Source organism: Piliocolobus tephrosceles, chromosome 10, assembly GCF_002776525.5.
Source record: "Piliocolobus tephrosceles isolate RC106 chromosome 10, ASM277652v3, whole genome shotgun sequence".
In the NCBI taxonomy this organism is placed as follows: domain Eukaryota; kingdom Metazoa; phylum Chordata; class Mammalia; order Primates; family Cercopithecidae; genus Piliocolobus; species Piliocolobus tephrosceles.
The window spans coordinates 43,259,134-43,273,198 of record NC_045443.1 but is presented as its reverse complement, the minus strand read 5'-3'; the positions used below and the strand labels follow the sequence as shown (position 1 = coordinate 43,273,198).

At 41.5% G+C, this 14,065-nt stretch overlaps 1 protein-coding gene across 3 annotated transcripts in view; it reads left to right on the top strand.

Moving 5' to 3' along the window:
- Positions 1 to 13,492, top strand: part of SLC38A1 (solute carrier family 38 member 1) — an 85,070-nt gene extending 71,578 nt beyond the window's left edge. For all 3 annotated transcript variants that reach the window (XM_023231182.3, XM_023231181.3, XM_023231180.3), the window contains 3 exons: positions 225 to 366; positions 468 to 565; positions 9,201 to 13,492. In XM_023231182.3, the coding sequence (XP_023086950.1) occupies positions 225 to 366; positions 468 to 565; positions 9,201 to 9,302 (342 nt within the window). In that variant the 3' untranslated portion in view covers positions 9,303 to 13,492. The remainder of the gene's footprint in view (positions 1 to 224; positions 367 to 467; positions 566 to 9,200) is intronic.
- The last annotated feature ends 573 nt before the right edge of the window (positions 13,493 to 14,065 follow it).

Here is a 14,065-nt window from a genome sequence, read left to right as displayed (position 1 = left end):
CCCCCCCCCACAAAAGAAAACTCTACTATTCTATAAATAAAAATACTTTCCCTCTTAAGTCAAGCCCCAGAACTTCCAAAACTGTTAAGCTATCTATAAATTCACTAGGCATTACAAAACATTTCATGAATTCGTGTGCACCAATAAATCAGTTACTCTGCGGAGAAATGTCAGTGTTGGCATGCTGTAGGCATTTACAGAATCTTTGTTTTCTCTTCTTGCAGGTTCGTTCATCTTTATTTGAACTGGCTAAGAAAACAAAGTTTAATTTATGTCGTCATATCGTGGTTACCTGCATACTCTTGGTTGTTATCAACTTGTTGGTGATCTTCATACCCTCCATGAAGGATATTTTTGGAGTCGTAGGTATGGCTTCATGACTTTGTGCTTCTCATTCTACAGTAGCTGTTTGGAGGGAAAATTTCACAATAGCAATGCTAAACTTTCTCTTTTTTCTTATTTTATAGGAGTTACATCTGCTAACATGCTTATTTTCATTCTTCCTTCATCTCTTTATTTAAAAATCACAGACCAGGATGGAGATAAAGGAACTCAAAGAATTTGGGTATGTCTCTTGCCAGCCCCTCTAACTTTTCTGATTAGTTTTCCACTTAAATTTACAAAATAAATAGTCCACCTTTCTATCAAGACTACTTTCAGTTGCCTTGAAAGGAGGCAGAAGCCCTGTAGCTTTGCTACTTGGGAGAGATTTAAAATATCATATCAGAATCTTCTCCCGTCCCTCCAAATATCTTCTCTGATTTTACTCTTTTTTTTTTTTTTTTTTTTTGAGACGGAGTCTCACTCTGTCTCCCAGGCTGGAGTGCAGTGGCATGATCTCAGCTCACTGTAAGTTCCGCCTCCCAGGTTCACGCCATTCTCCTGCCTCAGCATCCTGAGTAGCTGGCAACCACCACCATGCCTGGATAATTTTTTTTTTTTGTATTTTTAGTAGAGACGGGGTTTCAACCATGTTAGCCAGGATGGTCTGGATCTCCTGACCTCATGATCCGCCCACCTTGGCCTCCCCCATTGTGGGATTATAGGCATGAGCCACCATGCCCAGCCCTCTGGTTTTACTCTTATTGTGCCTCAGCTTTTGTTCTGATCCAGGGCATGGCCAGTCAGAAGAATGGACATTCATCCTCCTGTGTCTCTATAGGACAGTGTCTAGTCTTTAGCAAGAGAGGAAGTGACGAGGGACTCACAGAGGTTATGCAGTCCACTGTTTCCATATGATTTCTACTCATGTAACTCCTCCCTACAGCCCAGGGAACATGCAATGCCTTAATTAAAATGTCTGAGTTAGCTTAAATAGTCTTTTTATTATTTGACAGATATGCTTTGGAACAACAGATCTGGATTCAAAAACTGCCTTTCTATATTGGGATTCTTGTTTCCAGGTCTGATGAGGTTCAAGGGCATCTTGAAGGTGGTGCACTTGGAGACAGTGAGGGAAGCAGGGGTGAAGTGGCTGGTACCTGAGTCCCTTCTGGAGCTTCATTTTGCTTGGCCTCAGAGAAGGCTTCCTACTTGCCCTCCCAGCTAGTGAAAGCACCGCAACTGTACCTGTTACCTGAGTCAGCAGATCCAGATGAGAAGTGTAGGCAAGAGGGCCATCCCTGTGCATTTAGGAAAAGCAGCACTGATGCTAGTGGAGCATCCAGTTCCCCAACGTGATCACCCCTGAAACCTTAATTTCCAAATCCTTCCAAGACTTACCTGTAGGGGCTTAATGAGGACAGAGAGGATGAAGCAGTCACTCTGGCACAATGGGACAGTATATTTAGACTAAATTTGAAAATGGTGGAGGCCTGCTGTCCATGAATTCTGAGCTTCTCTAACCCTGGTCCCATAATAAAACGAGTAGTAGGGTCTGCCAAATGGCATTAAACAAGGGCTCCATCTGTGTAGGGATCACTGGGAGTTAGACTGGACCCAGGATGATATGCCATGTGCAGCCATCTCAACCCCCAATTCGCTCCTCTCCTTCCCTAGCTCTTTCTCCTCCTCCAGTTTCCAGTCCAGCCCTGTTGGCTCTCAGAATGCATCATCCTTCTCCCTGCAGCACTCTCACTGAACATGCTCAAGCACAAGGAACATATAATCTTGTGTTCTCTGGATTCTGGATTTAGTAATCTGTATTAGTCTGTTCTCACACTGCTAATAAAGAAATACCTGAGATTGCTTCCAAGATAGCTGAATAGGAACAGCTCCAGTCTGCAGCTCCCAGAAAGATTGTAGAAGATGGGTGATTTCTGCATTTCCAACTGAGGTACCTGGTTCATCTCATTGGGACTGGCTGGACAGTGGGTACAGCCCACGGAGGGCGAACTGAAGCAGGGAGGGGCATCGCCTCACCCAGGAAGCACAAGGGATCAGTGGATTTCCCTTTCTTAGCCAAGGGAAGCCATTACAGACTATACCTGGAGAAACGGTACACTCCTGACCAAATATTGCACTTTTCCCACAGTCTTAGCAACCAGCAGACCAGGAAATACCCTCCCGTGTCTGGCTCAGTGGGTCCCATGCCAGTGGAGCCTTACTCACTGCTAGCGCAACTGTCTGAGATTGACCTGCGAGGCTGCAGCTTGATGCGGGGGGGCATCCACCACTGCTGAGGCTTGAGTAGCTCACAGTGTAAACAAAGAGGCCGGGAAGCATGAGCTGGATGGAGCCCACCGCTGCTCATCAAGGCCTACTGCCTCTACAGAGTCCACCTCTGGGGATAGAGCATAGCAGAAAAAAAGGCGGCATACAGCTTCTGCAGACTTAAATGTCCCTGTCTGACAGCTTGAAGAGAGCAGTGGTTCTCTCGGCATGGTGTTTGAGCTCCAAGAACAGACAGACTGCCACCGCAAGCAGGTCCCTGACTGGGAAACACCTCCCAGCAGGGGCTGACTGACACCTCACACACACAGGTGCCCCTCTGGGACGAAGCTTCCAGAGGAAGGATCAGGCAGCAATATTTGCTGTTCTGCAGCCTTTGCTGGTGATACCCAGGCAAACAGGTTCTGGAGTACACCTCCAGCAAACCCCAACAAACCTGCAGCTGAGGGGTCTATTAGAAGGAAAACTAACAAAAAGAAAGGAATAGCATCAACATCAACAAAGAGGTCATCCACACCAAAGCCCCATCTACAGGTCACCAGCATCAAAGACCAAAGGTAGATAAAACCACAAAGTTGAGGAGAAACCAGAGCAGAAAAGCTGAAAATTCCAAAAAACAGAGCACCTCTTCTCCTCCAAAGGATCGCAGTTCCTCACCAATAAGGAAACAATACTGAATGAAGAATGAGTTTGATGAGTTGACAGAAGTAGGCTTCAGAAAGTTGGTAATAACAAACTTCTCCGAGCTAAAGGAGGATGTTCTAACCCATTGCAAGGAAGCTAAAAACCATGAAAAAAGGTTAGATCAATGGCTAACCAGAATAAACAGCGTAGAGAAGACCTCAGATGACCTGATGAAGCTTAAAACTACAGCACGAGAACATCATGACCCATGCACAAGCTTCAATAGCCGATTTGATCAGGTGGAAGAAAGGGTATCAGTGATTGAAGATCAAATTAATGAAATAAAGCTAGAAGAGAAGTTTAGAGAAAAAAGAGTGAAAAGAAATGAACAAACCCTCCAAGAAATATGGGACTATGTGAAAAGACCAAATATACGTTTGATTGGTGTTCCTGAAAGTGACAGAGAGAATGGATCCAAGTTAGAAAACACTCTTCAGGATACTATCCAGGAGAACTTCCCCAACCTAGCAAGGCAGGCCAATATTCAAATTCAGGAAATACAAAGAACACCATGATACTCCTCGAGAAGAGCAGCCCCAAGACACATAATTGTCAGATTCACCAAGGTTGAAACGAAGGAAAAAATGTTAAGGGCAGCCAGAGAGAAAGGTAGGGTTACCCACAAAGGGAAGCCCATTAGACTAACAGCAGATCTCTCGGCAGAAACCCTACAAGCCAGAAGAGAGTGGGGGCCAATATTCTTAACGAAAAGAATTTTCAACGCAGAATCTCATATCCAGCCAAACTAAGCTTCATAGGTGAAGGAGAAATAAAATCCTTTACAGACAAGCAAATGCTGAGAGATTGTGTCACCACCAGGCCTGCCTTACAAAAGCTCCTGAAGGAAGCACTAAACATGGAAAGGACCAAGCAGTACCAGCCACTGCAAAAACATGCCAAATGGTAAAGACTAGTGATGCTATGAAAAAAACCGCATCAACTAACGAGCAAAAAAAACAACTAACAGCATAATGACAGGATCAAATTCAAACACAACAATATTAACCTTAAGTGTAAATGAGCTAAATACCCCAATTAAAAGACACAGGTTGACAAATTTGATAAAGAGTCAAGAACCATCAGTGTGCTGTATTGAGGAGACACATCTCACATGCAAAGACGCACATAGGCTCAAAATAAATGGATGGAGGAAGATCGACCAAGCAAATGGAAAGCAAAAAAAAAAAAAAGAAGAAGAAAAGAAAAAAGAAAAAAACGGGAGTTGCCATCCTGGTTTATCATCTCTGATAAACCAGACTTTAAACCAACAAAGATCAAAAGAGATAAAGAGGGCCACTACTTAGTGGTAAAGGGATCAATTCACCAAGAAGAGCTAACTATTCTAAATATATATGCACTCAATACAGGAGCACCCAGATTCATATAGCAAGTCCTTAGAGACCTACAAAGAGACTTAGATTCCCACACAATAATAATGGGAGACTTTAACACCCCACTGTCAATATTAGACAGATCAACGAGACAGAAGGTTATGGAGGATATCCAGTACTTGAACTCGGCTCTGCACCAAGCAGACCTAATAGACATCTACAGAACACTCCACCCCAAATCAACAGAATATATATTATTCTCAGCACCACACTGCACTTATTCTAAAATTGGCCACATAATTGGTAGTAAAATACTCAGCAAATTTAAAAAGAACAGAAATCACAAAAAGCTGTCTCTCAGACATAGTGCAATCAAATTAGAACTCAGGATTAAGAAACTCACTGAAACTGGAAACTGAACAACCTGCTCCTGAATGACTACTGGGTAAATAATGAAATGAAGGCATTAATAAAGATGTTCTTTGAAACCAAAGAGAACAAAGATACAACATACCAGAATCTCTGGGACATATTTAAAGCAGTGTGTACAGGCAAATTTATAGCACTAAATGCCCACAAGAGAAAGCAAGGAAGATCTAAAATCAACACCCTAACATCACAATTAAAAGAACTAGAGAAGCAAGAGCAAAAACATTCGAAAGCTAGCAGAAGGTAAGAAATAACTTAGATCGGAGCAGAATTGAAGGAGGTAGAGACACACACACACAAAAAAAAAATCCTTCAAAACATCAGTTAATCCAGGAGCTGGTTTTTTGAAAAGATCAACAAAATAGATAGACTGCTAGCAAGACTAATAAAGAAGAAAACAGACAAGAATCAAATAGACACAATAAAAAATGATAAAGGGATATCACCATCGATCCCACAGAAATACAAACTACCATCAGAGAATAATATAAACACCTCTACGCAAATAAACTAGAAAATCCAGAAGAAATGTATAAATTCCTGGGCACGTACACCCTCCCAAGACTAAACCAGGAAGAAGTTGAATATCTGAATAGATCAATAACAGGTTCTGAAGTGGAGGTAGTAAATAATAGCCTACCAACCAAAAAAAAAGTCCAGGACCAGAAGGATTCACAGCCGAATTCTATCAGACGTACAAAGAGGAGCTGGCACGAGTCCTCCTGAAACTATTTCAATCAGTAGAAAAGAAGGAATCCTCCCTAACTCGTTTTATTAGGCTAGCATCATCCTGTTATCAAAGCCGGGTAGAGACACAACAAAAAAAGATAATTTTAGGCCAATATCCCTCAGGAACATTGATGCAAAAATCTTCAATAAAATACTGGCCAACCAAATCCAGCAGCACATCAAAATGCTTATCCACCATGATCAAGTCAGCTTCATCCCTGGGATGCAGACGGGTTCAACATATGCAAATCAATAAATGTAATCCATCACATAAACAGAACCAATGACAAAAACCACATGATTATCTCAATAGATGCAGAAAAGGCCTTTGACAAAATTCAACAGTCCTTCATGCTAAAAATTCTCAATAAGCTAGGTATTGATGGAACATATCTCAAAATAATAAAGAGCTATTTATGACAAACCCACAGCCAATATCATACTGAATGGGCACAAACTAGAAGCATTCCCTCTGAAAACCGTCACAAGACAGGATGCCCTCTGTCACCACTCTTATTCAACATAGTGTTGGAACTTCTGGCTAGGGCAATCAGGCACAAGAAAGAAAAAAAGGGCATTCAGTTAGGAAAAGAGGAAGTCAAATTGTCTCTGTTTGCAGATGACCTGATTGTATATTTAGAAAACCCCATCATCTCAGCCCAAAATCTCCTTAAACTGATAAGGAACTTCAGCAAAGTCTCAGGATACAAAATGAAAGTGCAAAAATTACAAGCATTCCTATACACCAATAATAGACAAACAGCCAAATCATGAGTGAAATCTCAATCACATTTACTCTAAAGGGAATAAAATACCTAGGAATCCAACTTACAAGGGATGTGAAGGACCTCTTCAAGGAGAACTACAAACCACTGCTCAATGAAATAAAAGAGGACACACACACACAAAAAAAAGAACATTCCATGCTCATCGATAGGAAGAATTAATATCATATAAAGGGCCATACTTCCTAAGGTAATTTATAGATTCAATGCTATCCTCATCAAGCTACCACTGACTTTCTTCACAGAATTGGAAAAAACTACTTTAAAGTTCATATGGAACCAAAAAAGAGCTCACATAGTCAAGACAATCCTATGCAAAAAGAACAAGCTGGAGGCATCATGCCACCTGACTTCAAACTATACAATAAGGCTACAGTAACCAAAACAGCATGGTACTGGTACCAAAACAGATATATGGACCAATGGAACAGAACAGAGGCCTCAGAATTAACGCCACACATCTACAACCATCTGAGCTTTGACAAACCTAACAAAAACAAGCAATGGGGGAAGTGTTCCCTATTTAATAAATGGTGCTGGGAAAACTGGCTAGCCATTTGTAGAAAGCTGAAACTGGATCCCTTCCTTACACCTTATACAAAAATTAATTCCAGATGGATTAAAGACTTAAATGTTAGACCTAAAACCATAAAAACCCTAGAAGAAAACCTAGGCAATACCATTCAGGACACAGACATGGGCAAGGACATCATTGCTAAAACACAAAAAGCAATGGCAACAAAAGCCAAAATAGACAAATGGGATCTCATTAAACTAAAGAGCTTCTGCACAGCAAAAGAAACTACCATCAGAGTGAACAGGCAACCTACAGAATGGGAGCAAATCTTTGCAGTCTACCCACCTGACAAAGGGCTAATATCCAGAATCTACAAAGAACTTAAACAAATTTACAAGAAAAAAACAGCCCCATCAAAAAGTGGGCATTGGATATGAACAGACACTTCTGAAAAGAAGACATTTTTGCAGCCAACAGAGATGTGAAAAAATACTCATCGTCACTGGTCATCAGAGAAATGCAAATCAAAACCACAATGAGATACCATCTCACACCAGTTAGAATGGCGATCATTAAAATGTCAGGAGACAACAGAGGCTGGAGAGGATGTGGAGAAATAGGAACACTTTTTCACTGTCGGTGGGACTGTAAACTAGTTCAACCATTGTGGAAAACAGTGTGGCGATTGCTCAAGGATCCAGAACTAGAAATACCATTTGACCCAGCCATCGCATTACTGGGTATATACCCAAAGGATTATAAATCATGCTACTATAAAGGCACATGCACACGTATGTTTATTGTGGCACTATTCACAATAGCAAAGACTTGGAACCAACCCAGATGTCCATCAATGATAGACTGGATTAAGAAAATGTGACATATGTACACCATGGAATAGCATGCAGCCATAAAAAAAGGATGAACTCATGTCCTTTGAAGGTACATGGATGAAGCTGGAAACCATCATTCCAAGCAAACTATCACAAGGACAGAAAACCAAACACTGCATGTTTTCACTCATAGGTGGGAGTTGAGCAACAAGAACACATGGACACAGGACAGGGAACGTCACACACCAGGGCCTGTCATACGGTAGGGGGCTTGGGGAGGGATAGCATTAGAAGAAATACCTAATGTAAATTACAAGTTGATGGGTGCAGCAAACCAACATGGCACATGTATATCTATGTAACAAACCTGCACGTTATGCACATGTACCCTAGAACTTAAAGTATAATTAAAAAAAATACCTGAGACAGGGTAGTTTATAAAGGAAAGAGGTTTAATTGATTCACAATTCCACATGACTGGGGAGGCCTCACAATCATAGTGGAGGGCAAACAAGGAGCAAAGGCACATTTTACATGGTGGCAGGCAGAGAGCATGTTCAGGGGAACTCTCTTTTATAAAACCAACAGATCTCATGAGATGTATTCACTATCACGAGCACAGCATGGGAAAGATCCGCCCCCAGGACTCAATTACCTCCCACCGGGTCACTCCTATGACGTGGGAATTATGGGAGCTAAAATTCAAGATGAGATTTGGGTAGGGACACACCAAACCATATCATCATCTGTCCACCTATGGCCTTCATCAGCCCTTCAGGTAACTTAGTTTTTGACATCTGTTTCCTATTTCACTTAAATCTATTTTGCTTTCGTATGTTTTTTTCCACTGTTTCAAACAGAAATGTTTGCTTGCCAGTGATAAGCTAGGTTGGTAGGTAATGAATAACAAAATGACCTGGATATTTTCTAAGGCCTTTTTTTTCCCTTTGGTTGTAATATTAGTTTGAGAGAAGCCCAGGATACCCAGTCATTTGTAGAATGGATACATACACTTGAGGTGACCATGAAGTCAAAGAATGGGACATAGAGGACTACTCTGCTTAGCTTGTTTTTTTTTTTTTTTTTTTCTATTTTCCCATCCTTGCAGAATCAGATTCATACAATTTTAGAAAGATTCTCACAGTTCAGCCATGGTTGTGACAAACTCTGAATACCAGGGGACACAAAGGGAGAGGGAAAACCATTCTATTTTTTTTCCCCCAGGAACATGTGGAAAATTTTTGCTGCACTGAAAATAACCCTTGCCTTTCTCTTGCTCCAGGCTGCCCTTTTCTTGGGCCTGGGGGTGTTGTTCTCCTTGGTCAGCATTCCCTTGGTCATCTATGACTGGGCCTGCTCATCGAGTGGCGACGAAGGCCACTGAGACCCGCCAAGAAAAAGAAACAGCCCTGTTGTCTGCTCAGTCAAGTCCCCACACATCAGCAATCTCTCATCACTTATTCTGCAAGTTTACAGAAGCAAACAGAAATGTACAGAATACTTAAAATGGAATAATACTTTGGTTGCAAAACAGAGACGTGTTTCTATAATGCTTCATGTCCCTCCAAGATTTGGGATCAATTTAGGGATTGTTAATTTTTTTTTTCAATTTTCATACAATCATATTTCCCAGTACTTTTCACAGTCATTTTTTACCCGTCTAACTCTATGTTTTGTGGCTTCCCGGTCTCTTAGAACTTTGGAAACATGATATGCAATCATGTTTATTTATTATACATCCAGATTCTGAAATAATTTTCCTACTGATGTTCAGCTCACACTATCTGTACCTTTTTAGAAAAGAATCTTGAATTGTATATATTTATTTTGCTTTACAGAAAAAAAATGGTTTCGTAAATAATTTGCCTATTTTGGTTAACATAGCACACAGAGATAATCATCTGAAAGTTATAGGGCACTGCCACTGCTGAATCAGAGCATGCCCAATATTTGAGGTGGCTCTGATCGCCTGGCAGCTGAGCTCGGGTAGTCCAGTGGACTAGCTGGTACCACATCCATTCCCATCCGGAGACATTCTCTGGCAAGTGTTCTCAGCTGAAAAGTGGTTGGGGAGGATTCTTACCTTGGTAATTAAATGAAGCTACACATTTGGGTAATCTAGCAAATGAAGTATTGTTTCCCTCTTGGCAACTTGTGTCAGAGTTACTCTGGTCTGAGTCAACTTTCGCTGGGGAAAACCTGTGGAACCCACTGCAAAATGATTGTCCAAAATGCCTAAGAAAATACTACTCTGATGCGTTTAGCCTTCAACCCTGTCTCGCTGAAGGGAGAAAAATGTTTTAGTACATTACAGGCCCAGCAGCTTTTATTCATGTCCACCAGCTAGTTGCACAGAGAATCATGTGTACCTAACTAAGGATGATCTAGGATAAGTAACTCCTGTTTTATATTGAGTACTTTAGGGAAGTCTTTAGAAGACTTGTTTTATATCTATAAATCTAGGTTATTACAAATACAAGATTTTGTACCTTAAATAAGCCTCATTTCCATTTCTTCTTCATTAATTCTCCATCTAGTCTTGTGGGAAAAAAAAAAAAAAAAAACCCTCAGAGATAGTCTTTGTGAAGAGCTTCTGACAGAATCACTGAGTACCTTCCTTCCCCCAGACGAGGAAGACAAGGGGGTCTCCGTGTCTGTGCTGTCTCCTCTTCTCTTCCCCAACCAAGGACTGTGCCATTACTGCCCATCTCCATTGCTGTCCATGCAGGAGGACAGAGTTGCCTGGTACTCTTACCCTAGTCCCTCTCCTAAAGGGAGCACGAGGAAACTGAAGAGACTGAAAGAGAGGAGAGTTTGTAGCTGAAAAAGGAATAGGGATAGCAAGGAAACCCAGAACTGCACTCCCCTAAGTGGGGCCATGCCCTGTGATTGAATTGTCCATAGCTTGCATATGGTGAGAAATGTGCATGCTCCGTGAGCTGGTCTCTTGAAACAGGACTTATGTTTCCTCTATATTCTGGTTGAATTTTCCAAACACATAAGTTCACTGAGCACAGATTTCTTATCCAGAGATAAGTAGAATCTAACTGCAGACTGTTTGCAGAGTTTCCAGGCACTTAGCCATATTCTCTTCCTGACTCAAATCCCCAAAGGCCTTCACTCTCACTGAGAATCACACTAATGTCCCATAGATACGGCAGGCATTGAAGCACTTGTCGTGATCCTCTTGGGGGGAGAATGAAAGGTTATTTCCTGCATTGCATCATCATAGCTTTTAATATAATGCTACAGAATCATATCCACATTAGGTCAGAGTTCAGATATCTAGATATGAATACCTACCCTAGCCATATCTATGGTCATCTCTGTCCTTTTCAGCAATGTTTTCCATATTATATTAGCAATGACAGAAACAGAACAAGCCAAGATTCAGTCGGTTCTTGGGAGCTTGTCTAGAGCACCAGTAATGAAATAGCCAGGAAGTGGGATGACCTTACCTTTAAAAATACATAATTTAGTTCACAAGCTATATTATGCTACTTTCTATTTTCTTCGTTACTTTATAGCATTTCATTTTACACTCACAAAGTCAATTTAGAACATTATCATTAACTGGGATGTGTAGGATATTTTTGGGCCTCTGGGTTTCATGTGTCAATACAAGGAATATTTATTTAAAATAGATTTGTTTAGAGGAGGCACACTGTTGTTGCTGTATGTGATGCCACACATATTTTTAAAAACCTTTGTATGTTTATCTAAATTTGTTGTTGACTGAATATAATAGACCTACTGTAATTTGTCAAATATCAATGATTAGTTACATCCTTTGTGTGGGATTAGCTGTAAAGTGTACTGCTCTTATTCTTGTTCAGAATGTTCAGAATAGTGAATTGGTAGCCAAAAATACATGTATCACAGATGTTAGGTCGAATTTAAACAGCACAGTCAAGTGCTCTGGAAGTTTTTCTGCTAAATTAGTAGATTAAAGAATACTATACCTTAGCCATGGGGAGCAGCACGTTTTCCTTTGGTAGGTAGGATCTCTATACTAGTGAACAGTGCCAGTTTCACACTTTGGATTTAGAACTGTTCTCTAGTTATTGTAACACAGAATACTGTCAATTCCTAATTTACTTAATGTTACTTATTGGAAGTGGGGCTGTTGAAATATGCACAGGAGGGAAACCTACTCTGTTTAGGCACAGGGAGCCCCAATATATAAGGAGATCATATTCCAAAGGTTGTCAGTTGATTGTTTGCAACCTGGAATGTATTTTCCTTTAGAGACCACGTTATCCAAGGTGGTTAAGCCCCTAGAGCAGTTGAAAAAGATGATCAAACCTATAGTTTAGCTGAAATCGAATAATGTAATAGGTTTGCTAAAGAATCTAACCATCAAATATAATATTGTTTCCAGGGAGGGTGTTTGTTCAGAGTTGCCTGTTAGTAGAATCTGGACTATCCATCCCAGCCACATCCCACCTACTGAACAGTGGGGGTAGAGATGCCACCGGACTACAGGTGACCAGAGTGGCCTGAAACATGGTGTCCAGCAAAAATGGGGAGGAATAAGTCCATAACTGCCAGAGAGCCTGATGGTAGGAGGAGGGTGAAGGAGGGTGAAGGGGCCTCTCATGGGTCAGAAACCTCCAGGGACATCTGTCAGCTGCTACCTCTGCTGTTGTCCGGAGGGTTCAGGCATGGTCTGCCTTCTTCTGCTTGTCTGACTTTTGGCTCCTATGGCCCATATCCTGCCCTGGCCACCACAGAAAAGGATGCTGCTGCACAGCTTCTCCCATGTACCAGTCATTGAGGCCAGCGCACAGCACTTTTAATGTTTTTAGTGCTAGTAACCATGTTTTGACTCTCCAGGAATCAGCTGGGAGGTTAGAAAACAAGAAAAAAGAAAAAGAAAAAAAAAAAAAAACCTCTCCACCCACTTTCCTTTTTTACAGGTACAGACCCTGTTGAGAAAAAGCAGCACCCAGATGGGTGATGGCGATAGGGCTTATGGTGGACACAGGGTTGTGGTAAGATTCCTCAGTGTTTCGGAGAGCACCTAAGACTGTTACCCTGGAACTGACTGCTTTTTGGAGCTTGATTCATGCCTCTAAGCCAGTGGTTCTCAAAGTGTGGCCCCTGGACCAGTAGCATTAGCATCACCGGGGACCTCATTAGAATGCAGATTCTCGGCCCCCTCCCAGACACGGTGAAGTCAGAAGCTCTCAGGGAGGGACTCAGCAGATGATTCGAAAGTGCATCAAGTTTGAGAACCACCCTAAGTCAATGAGTCTCCCTTTTACTTCCCATTTGTCCTACCTCACAAGATGATTCCTAGGACTCATGGTGCAAGATACAGGAGCAAGGCTTTAGGGAGGGGATGAAAGGAGCCTGGCGGCAGGGGTCTCTGCAATGGCAAGAAAGCGAGTGAATCCAGGGATGCCACCTGGTCATCCCCCTCTCGTTGAAAATACCAGTGCAGGTGCACATCCCTAAACACAGGCTGCCTGTACTCGGTGTTACCTCGGGCTGAGGAGTGATAATATTTTATTTTTTAAAGCTGTGAGGAAATGAAAGTGAGGCTTTAGTGGGGGCGGGGCAGTTGTGAAAGAAATTAAAAGAAAAGACCCTTTGTAAATGCAGACTTAGAAGAAATACTAAATTTGTCAGAAGTAAGTTCTCCAGTGTTTGTGTTAATCGCGTGATGATAATCCTGTCCTCCTTTTAAAGCGAATTCTCTACTGAAAGGTCTGCTCTGCTTAAGGAGCTACAAACTGCTCTCAAAAGAATGAAATAGTGAGTTCCAATTCAGTGGGGCACGGTGTTGGACTATGGCACATTTAGTTGGAGTCGGTGGGAGGTCAGGAATATGATCAGTTATTGGATTTTATTCCTTAGAGTAAAACCTGTTTGTCTCTCTCAGTTTATCAATTTAAATGGCTTTAGGCTTAGAGGGGGTGTAAACTTTAAGAATATAATTCTCCCATTCAAATTCACAGCAAACATCTAGTCACCTTCAGAACAAAGAAGATACAGACCATCATTTAGCAATACTAATATATGATTTTCCTTGGGGATGGCAGGTTTGAAAATCCTTGAGCAACAGGACATACTTCCCCTAAATTACAGTGAATTATTTATAACGAGATAAAGCTTTCAGGTACAAACTGAAGGCAGGGTGTC